Here is a 23,187-nt window from a genome sequence, read left to right as displayed (position 1 = left end):
TCATCCACTTTTGACCGCCAGTGTAGGTAAGTTGTTTTAACTTGTGAAACTTGCAAATTGTTGCTTTTTTGGATAGCTTGCTCTTTAATAAGAGCGAATGATGTCAAATTCTAAGAAATTTAGTTATTGTAACTTTCCCTCGAGAGTTATTATCTTTTAGTATGTATAACTAAATTTTGCTCTAAGGGTATGTGTCAAACGATAACTTTTTTCTCCGTGGTGTGACGGAACTGAATTTTTTTGTGCCAAATGCAAAGTAAAATTTGGACAGGTGAAAAACCAAACAATCGTTAACCCGAAAGCTCTATTTTTGTGTGTTGCTGAAATTGTTAAAATTTATATTTATTTTATAATTTGCAAGTAACGTACGCTTTTTTAGCTTCCATTTTGATTTTACCTCTTTATTACCACCAAACAATATAATGTATATACATATTCAGAACCTGTCAAGTTCGTATTCACCACGCCAAATGACAAATTTTTAGTTCGATCCGTCAACATTTCCTCAATTGACACAGTTCCTAGGTAGACTTTACCAGTTACACATTTTCAGTGTAGATACTCACTATGTAGGCTTTGATAAATTAAAATCCAAAACAAGTTTTAAATATTGTGATTTCCTTATGGATACGTACCTACATATGTATGTAAATAGTTTTGTGCTAGGACATTGATGTAAATAAGTTCGAACATTTGAAATGCAGTATGCAAGTGTGTCCGTGTGTATGAATGCATTATAAAACTATTAAATTAAACTCTTCAATATACATTTTCTGTCACTGGAGGGACTTGCGTTAGGTTACAGAAATTTAGAAATATAATAGACTTGATTTAATNAAACTCTTCAATATACATTTTCTGTCACTGGAGGGACTTGCGTTAGGTTAATGAATTTTAGAAATATAATAGACTTGATTTTATTTTTTTTTATTGCGAAAAATTTTGAAATTCCAATAACTGGTATCAAAAAATGCGAAGCAGCGTTAGATAGTAAATATAAAATTGTAGTTAAAACTGAAGCAAACATTCATATATTAATGATGTAACTATGCTATGTGCTAAAAATGTATACAAACAAACAGGACTAAATGGCGGATATTATTCAGCGGGCGGACTGCAACAGGCCCACAGCACTACACACGATGTACCGCACAGTGCAGCTGGCAGCTCACTAGTCGCTCCACCACCGCCATCGGTAGTAAATCCGTCGCCAGTTCCTACGGTGCCGCCGGTGCATATACCGCCGCAAGTTGGATTACCACATGGACTTGTGAGTAGTAAATCGGTAGGTATAGATATTTATTGCTGTTGATGTTGTCGTTGTTGTTATTGGTGTTCATTGTTAATGTTGTTTGCTGCAATTTTAGTTGCTGCTAGCGTTGTTTTGATTTACAAACATACATATGTACATACTAACGTATGTACGTCTGTATATTGTTGGTTATATCTGCGTCCAAACGATCGTAAATAAGTCTCATTACTTTATGTTTTTATCATTTACACATTTTTCCATGTTTAATTTTTCTGTTATGATGTCTTTGTTGTTTTTAGGAATTTGTGAATTTAAAATTTATGTATGTACATACATACATATATATCGCTTATTTACATAATTAATGTCATAATCCCAAAAATGCAAATATTGAGTAAAGTATGTAGAAATTACGGCTACCTTATCTATGTTGTGTAAAAATTTCATAGCTGTATAGATTACAAGTATCTCACTAGAACAAAATATTTATTAATTTTTACCATGGGAGTATATTGTCGGTTCAAGTACAAAACCGCATATCAACAAAATGCAAAACCGCATATGACAGGTAGCATAAATTATTTTCTAGGGAGTAAAACATTCATATATAAAAAACGTTCTCTTTTTTATAAAGCAATCGCATTTCTGGCTGGTATATTTCAGGACGAATGAATAATACTTTAGCTTATTTGAGCAAATGCAATTTTTGGCCAAAAATATCAGTTACGCGGTTTTGCGAAACGACGATACGCGGTTTTGTACGATATGTAAATTCAAAACCATAAAGCTGTTTTTCTCGAGTTCTCCTTTTTTGAGTTATGACACGATTGAAGTAAATGAGCGATTGTAGTATATTAAATTGGAAGGTAAATTGATGACTACACTTTAACGAAGTGCCGTTAGCTACATAGCTTGAACCGTTGATGTTGGTTTGGTTCTTGTTTGATCGAGAATCGATGGGTTAGTTTCTTTGTTGAAGAATTGTTTGTTCTGTATGTATGTATGTATGCATTATAAAATTGAATTGTATTATGAATGCAATTAAATGTATGTACATTAGACTGGGTCGGGAAAAAATGTTTGTAATAATCCTTCCTAGTTTGCAAGCTGACTAGAGAGGATTTTGACGGCATATAAATTGTTGCTTTGCCAAACTCGAGATTTGCAACCAGATTTAAAAGTGTTCATATTGTCATATGCATACATACACTTGTGGTTTGGCTATTTTTTTGTTGTTGTTTATTTACATAACCAGCACCACACATGTAAATCCAAAGCTCAAACTTCGTACAAGAATTTTTAAAATTCAACAAAGTTTTACAATTACACGTAGAAGTATGTAATTGCCGAGCATACTCTATGCAGGCCTCGCCTGTTCGTATACCCGAGATTGAAGGCGAAAATGAAATGTAATTTAGCGTATTGAATTTTATACGATTCGTTAGGAAACAGTGATTAATTTGCGCTTAAGTTTCGCCTTCAACTTCGTGTTTACGAACACGCGACGTTATCCCAAGGGTACTGCACAGTCGGCGTCGCCCAGGCCTGTTTATATGGAGGAAAATGTACAACACTGTCAGCCAAAAAAATTAGGAAAAGTCAAAGCACTACAAAAATTTAATGGGTTCTAAAACTGCATACCTATTTCTTTTTAATTCTGAATGAAATATAATATGTATATATAGTATAATATAATATAAAGTTTGTTGAATTATAATTTTTGTACGAAATTTGAAATTTAGATTTAAGTGGTACTGGTTATGGAACGTGCTAGACTTTTAAATAAACATTAAATAGACAAAAAAGTAAGTAATTTTTAACAAAAAAAAAAACAAAACCGATTTCATTTCTCATATACAAATTTAAGAGTACCTTTAATTTCTTCATGAAAATAGCCAAAACTGGTCGAATAGTCACTTAACTTAATCAGCTGACTAGGACGTGCCAAGGGTGAAAAATTTAATGACGACAAAACATTTTCTTCAAACTATGTATGTATGTGTGTAGGAGGGGTTATAACAAATTGTGTTTTTTTTGTATTGGGTTTTTGCTAGCGTACAACTACTAAGGGCCGTTTTCTGAAGTAACCTTCAACTTTAAAGCTCACTTTATATTTAAAAGTTGGATTAAAAAATAAAGCTAAACATTTCTATTATCGGGTTTTGACGTATGTATGTTTCTTGGTTGTAAACCAATTTAAACCCGATAATGAAATGCTTTTTACTTTAGACACAATCTTAAATTTTAATGCAGCCTTTAAATATAAAGTGAGCTTTAAAGTTACAGGTTACTTGAGATATTTATGTAGTTCGACGAAAGAAAGAAGTCCAAGAAATGGCGATAAAAATTTATTGAGCCAAATTTTCTTAAGCAGTACGAAGTTCTTAAGAAATTTGCTACGCTTTCTACTATGGTTTGCTAAAGCTTGTTTGTGAAGAGTACAAGGCACTCTTGTTTTCCACAGAAATATATGCCCGTTCCATTATTTCGTAAGGAAAAAGTGAGACAGCGGGCTGTAAAATATCATATGCCAAAACTCCTCGGATACTACTATCCACGCACGCACGAAATAATAACAATTTATTTCTTGACCGTTTACTTAAAGGGTCCGTACTTAATTAACCTTATACATTGAAATAAGCAAAATAGGCATGCTCGTCAAAATTAAGCTTGGAAACCCTGAACAAGCATTTCCAAGCAAAAGTTTAAACTTTTCGGCCCTTGTCATTATTAATTAATTATAATTAGATATAAAAAGTAATCATGATTATTTGCCAGACAAATAGGAAATAGTCACCAATAATTAAAAACTGATCTTATTTTTCTTTATATACTACGTACGTTAACTTATGTACAGCTGCGAACAAGATAATAGATTTCGTAGAAACAGTTTGAGTAAGCATTTTGGTAGCCCATTCAATTTTAGTATAGTGTTGCGCATTATCTTCCATACCAAAATAATTTTTGTTCATGCGTTATACGGATACTTTTTAAAACGACAATATTATGATATGCATGAGCTAGACAATGATAAGTAGACAAAAAAATGCATTTTACAGGGTTGAGTGTAATATCAAACATAAATATTTTGCAACATTAGGTTTTTTTTTTACATTTTCGGGCAAATGAGCGTAAATATGGAATGTTCTCACCAAAGTGCATAAACTTCCCAAAACCACGGGAACACAAAAACCATATTTTCGCACTTTTGGGCGCTCGCGGGTGAGCAAAATAACAGACTAATTATCGGAAAGAAACGGAACACACCATAAGTATGACATACACACGGATACTCAGCGTCTTGGAACATATTTTTGCAAGGTTATGAGGGTTTTTATAACTGTTGTGGCAGGTCAAGAACGTTTTAATTGTTTCTTTTTTTCATACTTAAGCTTAATCGCATGGATTCGGGACGACCAAGCTTTTTAATATATACATACATAAATCAGATGTAGTTAATAAGATAGTATCTAGCAAAATACGAAGTGATATTGTTCGCAACTTGTGCTTATTTATTTATTTTTAATAAATTTCATTTAAAATATATCTGGATCTACAACGGAAACCACACTAATAAAAGTATTAAAGCTTGCACAAAGTTCACAAAAATTAATCAAACTTAAAAAAAATTGCATCAAAATTATAAGAAAATTTTCGTGTAGTTTTTTGTAGCCCATACAATTTTTTTTCAGTTTCAAGTCCTTAAAAATTGCCGTTGAATTTTTAGAATTTTTTGTCCAGAGTGTTGCGCATCTTCTTCCGTATTAAACTAGATTTTGTTCATACGTTATATGGAAGAAATTACATGCAGATGCCCATCGAAGCAGTTAGAACGCTTCATAAACTTCCTTATGATGGCATTATCACCACCTTCTTCCGACCTCCCAATGGAGCTTCTGTAATTTGTTTGAACCTGTTTTTTGGTTTGTCTACATTTTGATTTTTTTTTCTATCTACTACATTAATTTCTCTTAGTGCGCAAGGACTTTGACTTAATGCAAGGTCAAATATACAAGGTTCCTTTTTTGGCAATATTTCTTCAAATATTAGTTGAACTTCGGTTCTTAAAAAAATATGAGAATATTAGATAGAATATAAGTAGAGGGTGTGTATGTATGTATTGCAACTGGAATATGAAATGTCGTTGAAACTCTACGCCACTAATCTACATGTGCACATAGACCCCTGCATTAAATAATTTTCTTCTCTTCTATTAATGTCCTTTATCGTCATGCATTGTTTTGGTATATTTGCATTGTACTCTCATATATTTATATCGCTAGATTATTATTTTGTACCTGAAATCATTAGCACTTGAATATGTACCTATAATATTTCTTTTTTTTCTCCATCTATTTGCAGCCCCTGAATGCACCAGACCCTAATAACCATCTTTCCTCTGCTTCAAACAAACCAGAGCCATCAGAGGTCCAATAGTTCAAAAGCGCCAACAATTAGGAGAGGACTCATTAAGCAAGCATTGTGAAAGAAAAAAAACCTTATAAATAAATAAAAGTCAATAGTGAATTATTGGAACCGTAAATTGACCTGAAGATAAAAAATACGCGCATAGAACCAAAACTCAATCCCATACAAATTCCTGTAATAGTTTTTCCGATCTTATATTTTAACGACGCCGATCAGCAGCAAAGCGAAGATGTAATTCAATATTTAAACAAAAAAAAACAGCCACATCTAAGAAACGTTTATACATACAAATGTAATAAACAAGGAGCTACTCGTCGATGCGTCGGCGTTGTCAATCATCGTCAGCACCATGTATGAACATATTGACCTACACTTAGCACTTAGTACAGATACAGGCAGCATATTAATGTAGTTACTTAGTTTATATGAGAAAAAAAAAGAAACAAGTAAAAAAACAGCGAAAAACACTGACTTATTCAACAGCATCCGTCAGAGTATTTGGTTAAAACTTTAAATCTTAAACAAGTATTTGCTTATGTATATAAGTAAATCAAGTATTTCTTAATAGGAATATAAACACGCTTATTCGTTCATTAATATTTACATTGTTCAAATAAAAAACATAATTGGTTTCAGAGTATTGAACAAAATATAAACTTTTTAAGAATTATGCCCGTTACAAAATTTTTAGTTGAGAAATTATAGAAAATTTCTACCATAATGCGTCTGTGTATTTTTGCAATTAATTAATGTAAATCTGTTAAATATGTTTGTTTTACATTATTTTAAAGCCCGCTTTTGCAGTCTCTTTTTTCATTTTTTTCAACTGGAATTTAACTGCCGCTCATATTTAAACGCGGTATAGGTATTTCAAACACAGTTCAGCGATTAGGCAATTCAATAATTAGTGAGCACTTTAAGGCATTTTTAGTTTACAACTACAAATATTGAACTATAGGCAGCGAAATTTAATGTTTAATACGCATAAAGCAGTGGGTTTTTGTAGTGAGTTACCAGTAAAATTCGCTCATCATAAATACATACCTATATATGAATTTAACATTTTTAAACCTATAACTCTTCAAGTCGTTCACAATAGTATAACAGAAGTTTTAAGCTCACTTTTGTTGAACTTTTTTTAATTTTTTAGCAGTACAGTTTAAAATTTAGGAAATTGCAAGGAACAAACATGCGTACATATTTACACAGATATGTAAATGTGCATTTCGGTATGTAGTATATGCCAAACAGTTGAATCTTCAAATTGAAGTTAAAAAAAAAAAACATTATTTATCATAATTTAGTTTGAGTTCTACGATGTCAGTCTGCGTTCCTGTCAATTCTATTGCGAATCACGCTGCGAAACCGCCAAAAGGCTGTTAAAGCGATGTTGAGATTATTTTGATGTAATCGAGATTCAATAATTTGAGCCTTCCTAATAATTACATTTATTTACGCAATTTCAAGAAAACTCTCTAAAAAAATGCAATATAAACTAAATAAATCTAAAGAAGTAGAGTTAAATACATAATAATTTCCGTTAAATTGTCTTGTGAGTTACTATAACTATTGGCCTATTTTCCTTATAATTTACTTATTCACATGTATATGACTATAAATATACGCATATACGCATTGTTTTTTTTTCATTTGATTTTTTTTTTTCTGTTTGACTTCTCTAAACTTGGAAAATTCCTTTTGCAAAATGAGATCCACAAAGCAGTAAGGATTGTTCTACTCTGGTATTGTATCTATAAATAGATGTAATTTTAAGTACGCATACATAAAAAACAAAAACAAATGAAAACAAAAAAACACCATTCATGCACAGGAACATACACCCATACCTAAAAACATCATTGTTTAATTTGATTTTCAAATATGAATGAATTATTGTACGAGCGTAAGTCACCTTAATGCTATAAAATTATGAACATAATTGTTTTTTTTTTGGTAAATTTCTATGTTTAAAATACAATTTAAATTTTAAACTCAAAAATCAATTTAAAAATTCTGGTAGTATTAAGGTATTGATAAAAATAAACTACAAATAAAAATGCTAAAAATCAAAATTTTTAAATGTGTTAACTGTCTTCAGTATACATAGATGCACAAGTACGTACAATCAGGGTCAAAAGTATGAATACCGGTGACGTTTTTTTATTTATATTTTTCATGCCAAATTTTTCGTATTTTTTTATAAAAATATAGTTAAGTCAACTGCGAAAGCCGGTAGAATCCGTGTTTTTTTTCAATTTCATATAGAACTCGGGGAAAATTCGAGTAATACCAAAACAGTTGTCATCAAAATTTTCAACTTTTCAATTCCATTGCGCTGTTTTTCCATATAACACATGAAGATCAATTTTTATGTGAAAGAAAAAAAATTCTCACAAATCAACGGTAATTTTTATAGAATTGAAACTTTGACTTTATCATACTAAAATTTAATTGGCTACAAATCTGCGTACTGAAAATTTTTATAAGAAATCGAATTGATAAGTTGTAAATTTTTTTGGTTTTTCTTGAATTTTCCCGATTTCTATATGAACTGGAAAAATTTGATTCTGCTGGTTTTTTGAGCTATATTTTTATAACAAAAAAAAAAAAATATATATAAAAAAATGGTATGGAAAATGAAAATAAAGAAAATCGTCAAAACGTCAGGAGGGTATTCATATTTTTGACACTGACTGTATATACAATGTTGGAAGAAATAATATAAACTCTTGATTTTGACTAGATTTTGATGTTTCTTTTGGTTATATGATGTTAAATACTTTTCTTTTATAAAAGTCCAGCGCATTACACTGCCCAACAAAATTCTGTTGAGTAAAATATTGTAGCAAATTCTTATAGGATTTTTCCCCGTAGAATCCGAATCTGAACGTAAAGGTATAGGATTGGCTCTAGTTTTCGAGCAACTTAGGTTTAAACGGGCCAAAAACGCGTTTTTGGACATTTTATGGTCCAAACAAAAAGCAATTGGAAAAATTTTTTTTTTTTATACGAGTACAAACGATTTTGTTTTTAACTCTTGTTTCGATCACTTGCGTAAAATGAATCTGAGGCGCAGAAAATTTCTAATGAGGCTAAAATTTAAGTTGAAACCTTCATCTAAGAGAACATAGTATGTGCCAACAAAATTTATGTTGACTAAAATCTTACATTCGATCCTTATAGGATTTTTTCCGTAGAGCCGGAATCTGGTATTGAAAATTTTTATTTGGCTATAGTTTTCAAGCAACTTGGGCTTAACGGTGTTCTCATCTTCATTTCCACTTCTAGAGTCTGTGTCCATCGGTATTTGGTGATTAATCCATGAAACCTCCAGTTGTACTAAACAGATTGGTACTGGAACTTCTGCAGTATGTGGTTAAAGGCCGTTAACCGTTTAACCATAATTTTTTGATTTTGAGTATTAAAGCGCAGTGCTTGGGCTTTCATATCCTCCCACATTGACAGATATATTGTATCAATTTATTGTTTTACAGAGGCTTAAAAATGTCCAAAAATGTATTTTCAGCACCTTTAAATCTAAGGTGCTCGTAAAATAGAGCAATCTAATATCTTTAGGGCCAGATTCGGATTCTACAGAAAAAACTCTATAGAATTGGCGGTAATATTTTAGTCAACATAACATTGTTTAAGTTTTGTTGGCCTATGTTATATAACAAGAGCGGATTTATATAGCATTTCAACCTTTGTGCAAAAATCATAAAAGTCCAGAAAATTTTCTCCAAAATCCCCAAAAATTTCAAACATTTTACTCAGAATTTTTGAAAATTTTGCTTACACAGTTGTTCATTTTCTTCCATTACTTTTATGGAAGAACATGCAAAGCAGCGTCAGCAAAAGAAAATATTAAAAATAATACGCTAGGCAAAAAAAAATATTAAACCTTAAATAAAAAAAAGAAATATTGTGAAAGCTGGTAAAATTAAAAGTTTCTATTATTTCTTCCACCAGTGTATGTATAAATAGTGCAGCATTGTGAAACCTGTGATGGTAGGTATGTACGCGCTTATCTAATCCGGTACGTTGAGTACGTTTTATAGCACAAGTAAGTATTAGCTATAAAATCTTCTTCGTTCTCATTTGTAGTCATATTCAGGCCCGTTGCAAGGGAGGTCGGGGTGGTCACTTGTCTCGGGCCGGGCCGAATGTCAGGGGCCCGGGCAATGAAAAAAATCAAAAAAAGGGAATCAAGTTTTGATATATGCAAATACGATAACTTTTGGTATAAACCGATTACGTGGAAAAAGGGATTTGTGCTTTTCTTCAATATGAAAAATACATGTCCCCCACAAAAAAAAAACAACATTCTCTTATAAACTGAAGGAAGAAAATACATTTTCTACGGTGAGTATGATTTCAAAACCAACGGATTGAAATTTGGGGCGCTAGTATAAACATAAACAAAGAATTTTTTATATCCCAACTCTCTAGAGTCTAGAGTTTTGTGAAACTTTTTCGCAGTTCCATGTTGAATATGGCCGCTGAAACCAAGTCAGATGTAAAGGGTATTAAAACGAACATGGAATTGTTTGAATGTATTTTATTGGCTGAAAACTCTGACCCCAATTAATTACTTAATATGTAGGAGGCAAATTTTTTACAAGTGAGAGATGCTACGATTGATGTACTGCCAACATAATCAGTTTGATTGAAGATCTTAAGTTTAGCGAATCTATTATTACATAATATACATGTATTTTTTTACTTTCCTTTTATTAACTCGGGATGTAACTATGTAATATTGATGCGCCTAAAAGATGCAGTGATTTATATTCCCAAGTTACATACCGCACGACAGTACGAATGGCAATTATAATAGGGAGGTTTTAGTTTTTAAACTATAATTTTATTAATATGTAGTTATGTTAGCATTTTCCATACTGGACGCTAAGCTCGAAATTTCTGAATGTTCTCCCTCAAGAATGAATAATTTAAAATTCATTATCAGTAAAAAATGATTAGTTTTTAAAATATGGGTAAGTTTAATCCAAGACAAGTTTGAGAATTACACCGCAGTCGATGTTTAAAACATCGTTGAAATTAACATCGATGTATCGTGAATTTAGCGATGTTAAAAATTATTAAATATCGATATCGAACACCGAATTTCAGGCCGATATTTTCGTTGTTTAAAGAACCGTTTGCATCCTACCATAATTATTTGAGTATTTTCGAATATCCCGACACCTATGCCACTTAGCGGATTAATTCATCTTTCATATTGCATTGTCATCGGATTCTGAGCTAGAATTGATTGCAAGATTTGATTACACACAGGTGAAACATAATAAAACCCCGATGGAAGATGTTTCTTTCAGTAAATAGAGTATCAAAATTCGAAACATTTACCCACTGCATTTATTTCAAAGTAGACTTTCAATTACAGTGAAAGCTCCCATAAGCGGACACCGATGGTCACCTACTTTTTGTCGTGTTTTTGCTTCGTAAAAAATAAAAGAAAAATTCATATTTAAAAAATTTAAATTTCGGGCTTTCAGCCTTATGATGAGTTTCATTTTCCCCGAACCGGTTCACTTTTCACTTTTGGTTTCCATGTATTTACTATGGGCGAAATACAAATTTTCGGTAAGTTTTTTTCGGGGCGAAACTCAGGATAAGGCGGAATTTTTATTCTTTAATAGACAGAAACAGAATGAATTAAAGATGAATTCAAATTTATGGCGTTTTCTTCCCTACCGACAAATCTAATTGCCCGCTTCACTCAAGCAGCAAGAAGAAGGCAACGAAAAGGCAACACTTTCTAGAAAATAAAATATTTATAAATATGGTCGTATGTTCTTGTGTACAAGCGAGAGAGTCAACATCTGACAGGAAAAATGATAAAATTGACCGCTTGTTAGAGCTTCGCGTCTGCTTATGGGATTTTTTTCATAGCTAGACATGTTTGAGAGTCCGCGTCCGTTTATGGGAGAGCATTTTGTATGAAAAAAAAAACAAAAATTGTTCGTTCCCAAGAGTGCTTCCGCTTATGATACCGTCCGTCGATGAGCTTTCACGTTGATTTAAAACACAAAAAAAAAACACTCGGGCAGGTTCTAAAATTCACTTCCGGGTGAATTTCAACCCCTGCCAATTTGAATTCAATGCGCATTTGATTGAAATTCATTCGGAAGTGAATCGCAGAACCTGCCTGATTTGGGATCAAACACTTTTACAGAAGAAACATTTACAAAATAACAGTTTCTGTGCCAAATTTTTGCATTTGTGCTAAAGCCTGTTCTGTTACAAAAAAAAAAAAAAAAATTAAGTTACTATTGAAGAAAATCGATGGATAATAAGAAATAGTGAGCGGTCAAATGAAAATACGCAAAGATTTTTTTGTATGAAAAATGAGCAGGAAAGAAAGTTACTCATACGCCTGACTGACTGTGAATGATGTATGGTATGGTTTATGGAGAATTTCATTAGCTTTCATTTGCCTTATTTTATATTAAGAAATTGGTTCGTAAGATATACGTGATTAAAAGGCACCAATTTTTGCTTTAAGCTGAATAACGGTAAATTGCAAATATCTCGAAATCGTATCCATAGAAAAAATAATAATCCGATTTTCGGAATCACCGAGCAATTCTACATAGAAATTGGATAGTGGCGCCTGGAGAACAAAAACCAAACTAAAATTTGTGACCCAGTGTAATTATTAGTATTGTGAGTATCGAGTACTTTTGAGAATCGAGTACTTTTTTTAAATATACATATGTTGGTAACTTTTCAATGTTTAGTGTAGAGATCTTACTAGCTAGCAAGATTTTATTCAAAATTATATATGAATCCAAATAACGTCGATTAAATGCTACTTTGGAGTACTGTCGATCCTTTGGAGCCATAGATTGGGTCATAGATTGCGGATCTGTGTACCGTTTTTCTAGAACAGGTAATTTACCCAAAATATTTTCATTTTAAGTTTGCATTGCGAATGAAAAAAAAAAACTTTAACTTAGAAAATGTTACTCGTACGCCATGTACGAGTATTTACGATTACGGCCATGTACGATATGGCGTATGAGTAACATTATTTCCCGCTTCTACTTCAAAGAAAAAACTATTGCATACATTCATTTGACCATTCAAAACTTATTTATTTATCCATCGATTTTCATCGTTGGTAAGTTGACTTTTTGGCAAAAGAACAGGCTTTAACACATAAAAAAAGATTCAGAAGATAACAAATCTTTTTAATTTTTTCGTTGCTAAACATAAATTTTTTCATAAAAATTAAAATATCTTGGGAAAATGATCGGATATGAAAAAACGGTACACAGATCATGATCTAGGATCCAAAATTAAATTTACGTATCTCGGCGTTTTTTTTGGTAATTTGAAAACTTGAAATTTTCCCAAGAGTGTTATAGAACTAATTTTTAGCTCCTATAGCAAGCAATAAATTTTTAATACAATATCGAAATTTTAATTAAATTAAATTTAAAAAAAGTTCATAAGTCTCTAACACATTATTAATTAACTTATTACATTTTTATTTTATTGACATGAACATTTTATTCTAAAGAATTTGTTCTCAAATAAACTCTTTTTATAGATTTTTAGTCTAATTTTACGTTTATATTTCTTATCAAATTTTGCAAAAAATTGGCTTTGTGACAGCGAATAGCCGCTGGCATTAACAAACTTCGTTAGAAATTGGAATTCAGCTAGTAAAGACCGCCGACTCCGATAAGTAACTAACAAACGTATAATTTATATCAGTTTCTTCATGCTCGTACCTACGGCTTTCAATGTTTCTGGCAATATTAAGGAACTATCGAAACGGTCTGGCGAGTGAGGAAACATCTTTTGATAGTTCCCCAAGTGACATATATAAAATCAGCTTGTATACTATGACGAAAGTATAGCTAGAATTTCTCATGGTTTAAGGGTGTCTGGAAAAGGTAGGAACCATGCTAAGTGTCTGGCAATGAACGACGTAGTTTCCAATATTATTACGAATAAAATATATAAAAACTGACCTTTATACTATAACGAATTTTAGGTGCTATTTTATACACCTTTACCACCTGGTACCTGCCAAAGCCACCACTATCCAAATTTAATAGTCTGGGTTCGGTATTACCTGTGTTGGGGGCATACATAGATAAGCTTTCTGCCTTTATAAAATAACGAAGGTCTGGCCGTCGCTGGCTCTTGAGCTAATAGCTACAACCTACTTCACGTCTTGTTTTGGGTGTATTTTATGACTTTTTTTTGTAGCACCGTGTAATCCCCTCTCTATCTATACAAGTAATTTTTAACCAAAAAATAAAGCCGACTTCAGTTCTCATATAAAAAAAATATATATTTACGTATATATATACATACTGAATCGACAATCCGTTCTCGAGATACGTACTTCGTAATTTAGTTTTACCGCATCGGAAAGGTAGTGTCTCAGAGGTGGTCCCATACTAATCTGGTTTAGATCCGATCATTGGATCATCAAATATGAACAATGTTATGGAGTCAAAACCCAATATGTGGCGATTTCGGTTATATTTTTCTATATATGTGTTGGTAAAGGGAAGAAAAATGTATCGGCTAGGGAGCGCTGCAGTCGAGTTATCTATACTATATACATATATACATATATTTTGAAAACCGTTTTTTTTATTCGCAAGCCTCGAGAAAGGGTCCCGTTTTTTCCTAATTTCGGATACCTTCTGCAGACTTCCCAAGGATGGTTATAGGCTAAAGGAAATTTCTATACATAAAGGGGGCGTGACACCTACCATACCAATCGAATACTCATGGAGAAAAGTGGGACTATTTGAAAAGGGGGCGTTGTGTGTGTTTGAGGGGGTCTCTGGATAGTTTCAGCTTACAATATGAACCTCCAGGTTGAGCTGGAGTCGAGTTATTACTAAAAATTCGTATTTATGATGCAATTTGGCTCCTATTCGGGATATGTATATGTATAAAAAGAACCGCCAGGTGCCGCTGGAGTAGTTATTACTAAAAAAACGTCTAGTGAAAATAAGTGTCGTGAATGCCCGATTACGTCGGCCTGCTGAACCACAGAGTATGCCGACTGGCCCAATGGATGTGATTTACCAATATTTCTATGCATTAAAACTTCTTTCGGAGGCACCAGGATTGAGTTGTTCAGGAGTCAATCTCAAATGACATCTGATAGGTCATTTACGATATTTCGTCGGAAATAAGTCTATGTATATTAGATTTCTGTAGATTTCTCACCATCGAAGCGAATCATTGTTGCCGCCAGGTAGTGAGGAGGAAAAACTTATTCAAATTTTATTTCGTTATTCGATTAACCATGCTATGAAACGCCAGATTATTGGGGAAATTCCATGAGACTATTTCACGGACTTAACAATTTCGTTAGGTTATTTAAGACGGCCTTGGAATATGCCTTCCGACGACCACCAAACCATAATATTAGCAGATAAATCGTGAACGTGAATTGTTGGTGAACATGTTGGACCAAAATGTTTCAATAAAAAATAATAATTTTGGGCGGAACGAATTTCGCCGGGTCTGCTAGTCTTATATATAAAAATAAGTGTTTTAGCTTATGTCTTGAGAACGGCTTCACCGAATTCAGCCAAATTTATATAGCATACTCGGGCCATGATGCAGATGGTTTATGTGAAGTTTGTCCAAATTCGGAAAAGGGGCCGTGGCACTACCCATACTAACTAAAATTTTCATGTTGTATATCTCTTGAAATATCTGTGGCAGAGTACTGGAAAATGGTATAGATAAATGAAATGATAACAAAGATTACTGTTGGAAATACTTTTAGGAGGTTGCCACCTATTTACAAATTTGAACTCGGTTAAATTGATAAAATAAATAAATAAGACAATGTGGGTATCAAATTAAAGCAGCTTAAGAATGATAACTGTTGCAAATATTTTTGAGGAGGCACCTATTTTAAAATTTTAACTCGGTTAAATTGATGAAATAAATGAAATATTGCATTGTGGGTATCAAACTAAAGATTTTTAGGAAGGATTATAGTCGAAAGAATGGCCCCTATTATGAGTTGCATTCGATTTTCGACTGTGGTCGAAAGTGCTGAGCGAACGAATTTTCATTTGGTATTATGGCGCTCATTCGATGAAGAATAGCGCTATTGTGAATTTCGCTCGTTTAGGTTGTTCACAATAGTATATTTTTCACCGCTGAGAAGCTTTGTTTACAAATCGAGCAAACTAAATAGTGTGCTTATACATATTTATGTAAATTTGTTCTAATTAAAATGAAGTAAAAAAGAAAGCAAGTTTATAAAAACGTGGTAAAATGAGTACAACGAGTTCTGGTTCAACGATTCGTCAGAGGATGAGAGCTTAGTAAACTGGCCAGGAGTAGCAAATGTTTAAGAGAGTTTAAGTTTATTAGTCTTTCGAATATATTTTGATATAAAATATATTTAAGAAATTTGTCTACAGATTCATTAAAAAGTTCCGACCATCTAAAGAGGCGTTTGTGAGCCAAATCTATTTAAAATATTTTAAAACTATCAACAGCGCTACGATTATGTTCTCAGAGATCGTGCCAACAGAGTATTGGGATTTTCTTTCACAAGTAAAACCAGCCTTTCGAGCTTGTGTTTAGTATTCACGATGTTAGAACTGCATGAAATTAATAAAAATTGTTTAAAATTAATGTCTAGCCGCCAAAATGTAAGAAAACATATACAAAATCATAAATTTTTCACAATTTTCTAACACTTCGCTACACCATCGAAAGCAAAATTCTGTTCGACAGAAAATTCGATACTCAACGAAAATTTCGACACGCTTGCATAGCTCATAATACGAATTTCACTTTCGATCTTCGATCTTCGATAGCCAGCGAAGATCGAAAATCGAATGCAGCTCATAATAAGGGCATATTTCTGAGGAGGGCTGCCACCTGTTTCAAAATTTTTTCTCAAACTAAAGATTTTTTGGAAGGCTTATAGTCGGAAGTATTTTTGAAGAGGGTATGGGTATTAAACTAAGAGGTTTGAGGAAGATATCTGTAGCAAATATTTTTGGAAACGTTGGCGCCTATTGGAAAATTTTAACTCAGTTAAATTGATAAAATAAATGAAATATTGCAATGCGGGTAACAAACTAAGGAGTTTAAAGAAGGCTTACAGTCGAAAATATTTTTAAGCAGGGTTGCCCCTGTTAGAAAACTTAACTCATCTTAATTGATAAAATAAATTATTTATTGCAACAAAGATATTGAATTACAGAGGTTTGAGAAAGATAACTGCTGGAAATATTTTTAGGAATTGCCACCTTTTTGAAAATTTTAGCTCAGTTAAATTGCTATATAAATAAAATATTGGAATTTGGGTATCTAATTTTATATTTTTAAGAAGGCTTACAGCCGAAAATAGGTTTGAGGAGGGTTGCCACCTGCTTGAATATTTAACCAAATTTAATTGATAAATAAATCACATATTACAATAAACGTATAATTTTAAAAAGGTTTAAGGAAGATGACTATTGGAAATACTTTTGAAGAGGGTGGCCATCTATATATTTTAAAATTTAATTTGGTTTAAAGTGATTAAATAAATGAAATATTGCAATATGGGTATCAAAATAAAGACTTTGAAGAAGATTTACAGTCGAAAATATTTTTAATGAAGGTTGCCACCTGTTTGTAAATTTAGCTCAATAAATTGATAAAGTAACTGAAATATTACAATGTGGGTACAAAACGAAAGGTATTTCAGAAATAATTGGAAATATTTTCAATAGGTTTGTCATCTATTATTAAAGTTAAGTAAAGAAAAACCTTTACTTAACTCTTTAACGAATGATTTTGAAGTTTTTTGTTTGTTTCCATTAAATTCCAATTTCGATAACGTTGCTGTAACAGTGGCAATGGCCCAGTGGGCAGAGCATTTTCGTGCCATTCGAAAGATCCGAGTTCAATCCTCGGCAACGGATTTTTTTTTTTAATAAACATTTTAAGTTTTATTGTTTAAAAAATAAATATTTTTTAATTTATGTAATGTTTAGAAACTTTTTTAATTAAGCTTTTTTCATTTTCACATTTTTTTTTGGTTTTTCTTGTTTAAAAAAAAATATTTTTTTAATTTCGTGTAGTTTTTAGAAAACGTATTGTTAACGATAAATAGAATAACGCCACCTTCCTCGTTAGCAGATCTTTCAATTATTTAGTCATCCAAAATACCGAAGAGAGCTTTCAAGTTAGTTGCCGAAATATAAAGACTTTTGTCTTTCGAATGACTGAGATGAGTTGAAAGACAGATGCCAGAATTGGCCTGTTAGTGGTATGTTTTTTTTTTATATGAAATAAAAAAATAGTTTCCGTTTTAAAACAATAAATTCTACAAATCAAAAGAAAACTAGATTAAAAAAGAAAAAAACTAAATAAGATTAATTTTTTAAAATTTAACAAGAAAATAAAATAAATAAAAAAAGGAAAAAGAAAATTTTCCTGCCCTAGGACTGGAACTCGAATCTCTCGCATGGCACGACATTGCTCTGCACACTGGGCCATTGCCACTGTTACAGCAACGTTATCGAAATTGAAATTAAAAAAAGTTAAGTAAAGGTTTTTGTTTACTTAACTTTAATGTTCATCAAAGCAACTGTCAAAAATTTGCGGCAGTAAAAAGTTACGAATTGGCACAGCATAAATGTAAAATTTTCTCACCATAGTAAAAAGTTTTTCCACCATAGAACTTTTCTACTGATTGGCACAGGCCCTTATGGATAAAACCAGCCCTGCTTACCATGTAACGGTAGTTTTCGGAAAGGTGAAAAAACTATATTTAATACGAGCACCGGGTATTTAATGTTCAAAACTTAAGACTTTTTTACTTGTTTATTACTAAATTTACTTTTAAGTGAGTTGGGTCAAATGACCCCTGTCTGTCTGGCAAGTTAAAGGTTAGTAAAAATGCAACACAACGCATTTCCAGTATTAAACAATATTTCCAAAATAATGTAAGTTGGACGACTTCGTTAATCCAGCTAATTGCCGCAATGGATTGCTGGGCCAAGGTTTGATGAGGTTTTTGGGCTGAAGGCATCTCAAAAAACTTTTCAAGAACGCCCTATTTCAGAATTGGGTTTAGAAACTTCCTATCTCAGCTGCCGATGCAAAAACGCCCTATCGCAACATATTTTCAGTTGAGATAGGGCGGTTTTGAACCAAATTTTGAGGTAGGGCGTTTTTCAATAAAATTCTGAAATAAGGCATTCTTGAAAAGTTTTCGGAGAAAGAGCGTTTCCGAACCGGCTGCCGAGATAGGTCGATATTCCACTCAGCCGTCATACATACATGTGTATTACAGTTGAAATCATTCAAGTCAAGCTTCCAATCGAAATAAAACGCTGATATGTGCATAGTTAATACATCACATTTATTATTTACATCGTTCATCATGTTCATGATTTGCGTTTGAACGTTTAAAAATTACTTTTTAATTTGATTACTATAATCATCGATTTGTGTTTCAGTTGTTTTTTGTTTTATAATTGCAATTTCAGTTGTCGTCAATAGCTGAAATAAAATAGAAAAACAAAAAGTCTTGCATAAAAGCGCAAAAACTTAATTTTTTAATATGTATGTATGTATGTATATTATTTAAAACGAATTCTTAGGCGCCAATGTATGCCGTTGAACTCTACGCTGCTTTGCTCTGGATCCTCTGGAAGTACTCATATGCGTGGATTTCATTACTTCGCTTAACGCATCTACATACAATAGCTTTTGTATATGTGTGTATTTACGTGTCGTTAGCCGTTAAATATAAGCAATTTACGCACATATGTACATACCTCGTGCCTTATATTTTTTTTTTTCACTTGAGTCAAATGTTTTTGTATGATCCCGATTGCCAGCTCGTGTGAGTGATGTTGAAATCGTTAAAACTTTCAGATATCCTTAAATGCGTTGTGGATAAGCCACAAACACATACAAAAGAAAAATAATTTTTTTTTTTAATCTATTTTTAGTTTTTATAGTGTATTTCAAAGTATGTATGTATGTATAGAACTCGCATTGTAGTTTTAATTACATGTACAATCTTTTACTGCAGCTTTTGTATTTTTTAATATGCATTTTTAAAATATGACAAAGTTTCTTTTCAATATGGAATATGTTTTAATATTAGTTTTAAATCAGGGCTGCGACAACTCATTAGCACGCCATTCTATGAATGACCGACGGGCTGTCATACCCACACAACAGCGCAACTGAAGCAGCTTAATTCATTTGACATTTTGACGTTTTACTTAAATTGACAATTTAAGACTTTAATGGTAGATTTAACATGAACAATACGCGCTCATGTGTTTTTAAATGTTATGTATATTTATGTTAGGACATGTATTGCAATATGTTGTCGGCTGTGCAGTTTTGTTAGAATGGACATTACATCCGCACATCGGGCGACAGTGAAAACGAAAGACATTTCCTTTACCACCAACCATTCGCCGTCGTTGTTGTAGCAGTATTGCTCGGCACATTGGCGCCACCAGCACTACCGCTGCCATTACCACTACTACCACCGCCATTTCCATTCATATGGCCACCACATTGCTCATCTGCTGATGTTGATATTTGTAACGTACTGATATTCTGCACAAAACTGTCCATTGCCGCTTCGTCTAGGTATGGTGAAGCGGATTGCGCATGTGGGCTATGCGAACTCTTTTTGATTAGCAGCTCGTTCAGGTCAAGTATTGCCTTTTGCTGTTGTTGCTGCTGCTGCTGTTGATTCTCGTATTCATAATTGTAACGCTGATAGGATTCAACATCGGACTCAGTGCCAGCACTGCCTGCGTCGAGCTCATTCAAATTAACAAGATTGTTAGATGCAAAGATGCTACCAGCGTCTGAAAAAAGAAAAAAAAAACATTGTGAGATATTTTATCATGAAATATTATTCATCACTTAAATTTCGATATGAAGGTATATTGTTGTCCACAAAATAATAGGAGTTTGAACCGGCTGTCATGGGTTCGTTTCTTGGGCCTACCATTAGTTAAGCTTGACGACAACGATTGAACAACGCTNTGCTACCAGCGTCTGAAAAAAGAAAAAAAAAACATTGTGAGATATTTTATCATGAAATATTATTCATCACTTAAATTTCGATATGAAGGTATATTGTTGTCCACAAAATAATAGGAGTTTGAACCGGCTGTCATGGGCTCGTTTCTTGGGCCTACCATTAGTTAAGCTTGACGACAACGATTGAACAACGCCACAACAAACATCAAGGAGTACGATATTTTTACCAGTTTTCACCATTTTTCTTTTGTTTGCTTATGTTTATTAATTTTTATGAAACTGTAGCATTAAGGTTTTCTTTACTAGTTAAGATTTTACCTTACGGCTAGCTTTATTCACAAAATGATACTGCTGCTTTTGTACGTTTAATAGTAATTGTCGAGATCTCTTCTGTTGGTAAATAAGCCGGTTTTAATCTGTCTATCGAAACGGTGACTGGCCTAGATCCTACTAGGATTGTGTATGTCTTTGGGTTTCTGTTCACGACCAGATATGGACCATCGTACGGTGCCTTCAGTGGCGAGCGGATTGTGTCATCTCGAAGGAAAACGTGACTACAGAAACGCAAGTCATTCGGGACGAATATTGGAGTTTATCTATGCTGCGATGTTCTCGTTGGTTTAATTTGTTCAAAATATTGCCGTAATCCTTGTATAAACGTGTGTACATCTGCGGATGGGTCATTAGCGTCGTCGAGGATCACNACCAGATATGGACCATCGTACGGTGCCTTCAGTGGCGAGCGGATTGTGTCATCTCGAAGGAAAACGTGACTACAGAAACGCAAGTTATTCGGGACGAATATTGGAGTTTATCTATGCTGCGACGTTCTCGTTGGTTTAATTTGTTCAAAATATTGCCGTAATCCTTGTATAAACGTGTGTACATCTGCGGATGGGTCATTAGCGTCGTCGAGGATCAANGTAATCCTTGTATAAACGTGTGTACATCTGTGGATGGGTTATTAGCGTCGTCGAGGATCAAACTGGGCAAACGCATCGTTTGTCCGTAAAGCATTTCTGCTACCGATGCTCCCAGATCATCCTTTACTGCTGTTCTTAGACCAAGGAGTACTATGGGTAAAACTTCAATCCAATTGGAGTTAGCCTCGTGGCATTTCAAAGCGGCCTTTAAGACCCGATGCCATCGCTCAACCAATCCGTTCGTTTCCCGTTCAAACTTCTTCTTATTTGGCGCTGTAACCACCTAAGCGATTTTGGCCGAGTTCAACAAAGAACGCCAGTCGTTCCTCTTCTGTGCCAACTGACGCCAAATGGAAATGCCAAGTGAAGCCAAGTCCTTCTCCACTTGGTCTTTCCATCGCAGTGGGGGCCTCCCTCTTCCTCTGCTACCACTAGCGAGTTCCGAGCTGAATACTTTCAGAGCTGGCGGGGCCACGGTACTTTAATTCGCTGCACTATGTCCTTGTCGTTGTAAAGCTCATACAGGTCATCGTTCCATCGTCTGCGGTACTCGCCGTCGCCAACGTGTAATTGCCCGTAAATCTTACGCAAAATCTTTCTCTCGAACACACCAAGAGAAGCCCCATCGTATGTTGTCATTGTCAATGCTTCTACGTCATATACCAATACGGGCATGATGAATGACTTATAGAGCGTGGTTTTCGTACGTCGAGAGAGGACTTTACTCATAAATTGCCTACTCAGTCCAAGGTTCACTTGTTGGCAAGAGTGATTCTGCGTTGGATTTCCATGCTGACATTATTATCGGTGTTAATGCAGGTTTCAGAGTAAACGAAATTCTCTACTTTCTCGAAATTGTAACTGTCAACAGTGACGTGGGTGCCAAGGCGCGAATGTGCTGGCTGTTTGTTTGATGACAGGAGATACTTCGTCTTGTCCTCGTTTACCACCAGACCCATTCACTTTGCTTCCTTATCCAACTTGGGAAAGGCAGAACAGACTTCCCGGTTTTTGCTACCGATGATATCGATCTCATCGGTATAAGCCAGCAATTGCAGGCTCTTGTAGTAAATTGCTCCTGAGCGGTTCAGTTCTGCAGTTCTTATTATCTTCTCCAACATCAGATTAAAGATGTCATATGAAANTGTTTGTTTGATGACAGGAGATACTTCGTCTTGTCCTCGTTTCCCACCAGACCCATTCACTTTGCTTCCTTGTCCAACTTGGGAAAGGCAGAACAGACTTCCCGGTTTTTGCTACCGATGATATCGATCTCATCGGTATAAGCCAGCAATTGCAGGCTNGTCGAGAGAGGACTTTACTCCTGAATTGCCTACTCAGTCCAAAGTAGCACTTGTTGGCAAGAGTGATTCTGCGTTGGATTTCCATGCTGACATTATTATCGGTGTTAATGCAGGTTTCAGAGTAAACGAAATTCTCTACTTTCTCGAAATTGTAACTGTCAACAGTGACGTGGGTGCCAAGGCGCGAATGTGCTGGCTGTTTGTTTGATGACAGGAGATACTTCGTCTTGTCCTCGTT

At 33.7% G+C, this 23,187-nt stretch overlaps 2 protein-coding genes across 3 annotated transcripts in view; one reads left to right on the top strand and one right to left on the bottom strand.

Moving 5' to 3' along the window:
- The first annotated feature begins 874 nt into the window (after nucleotides 1-874).
- Nucleotides 875-6,320, top strand: LOC108366945 (C-terminal-binding protein-like). 2 transcript variants are annotated; one of them, XM_017621437.1, is made up of 2 exons: nucleotides 875-1,270; nucleotides 5,615-6,320. In XM_017621437.1, the coding sequence occupies exons 1-2, from the start codon at nucleotides 1,049-1,051 to the stop codon at nucleotides 5,687-5,689; spliced, it is 297 nt and encodes a 98-aa protein (XP_017476926.1). In that variant the 5' UTR covers nucleotides 875-1,048; the 3' UTR covers nucleotides 5,690-6,320. The 2 variants fall into 2 exon arrangements, with proteins under 2 accessions (XP_017476926.1, XP_017476925.1); XM_017621436.1 differs by having other exon boundaries at nucleotides 879-1,285.
- A 12,726-nt stretch (nucleotides 6,321-19,046) lies between these two features.
- The window catches only part of LOC108366946 (uncharacterized), a 44,513-nt gene continuing 40,372 nt past the window's right edge, over nucleotides 19,047-23,187 (bottom strand). Inside the window, exon 19 of the mRNA XM_017621438.1 lies at nucleotides 19,047-20,544. Within this exon, the coding sequence (XP_017476927.1) occupies nucleotides 20,126-20,544 (419 nt within the window). The 3' untranslated portion in view covers nucleotides 19,047-20,125. The remainder of the gene's footprint in view (nucleotides 20,545-23,187) is intronic.

Source organism: Rhagoletis zephyria, unplaced genomic scaffold, assembly GCF_001687245.7.
Source record: "Rhagoletis zephyria isolate East Lansing unplaced genomic scaffold, Rhagoletis_zephyria_1.1 Rzeph_scaffold_02463, whole genome shotgun sequence".
Classification (NCBI taxonomy): Eukaryota; Metazoa; Arthropoda; class Insecta; order Diptera; family Tephritidae; genus Rhagoletis; species Rhagoletis zephyria.
Note: the sequence above shows the minus strand (reverse complement) of the source record. Positions and strands in the feature narration are given on the sequence as shown.

Bases quoted from the DNA above. Each gene is read 5' to 3' on its own strand.
- LOC108366945 (XM_017621436.1), top strand. From the start codon at position 1,049: ATGCTATGTGCTAAAAATGTATACAAACAAACAGGACTAAATGGCGGA. The intron at 1,286-5,614 runs GTAGGTATAGAT...ATCTATTTGCAG, and splicing joins GACTTGTGAGTAGTAAATCG to CCCCTGAATGCACCAGACCC.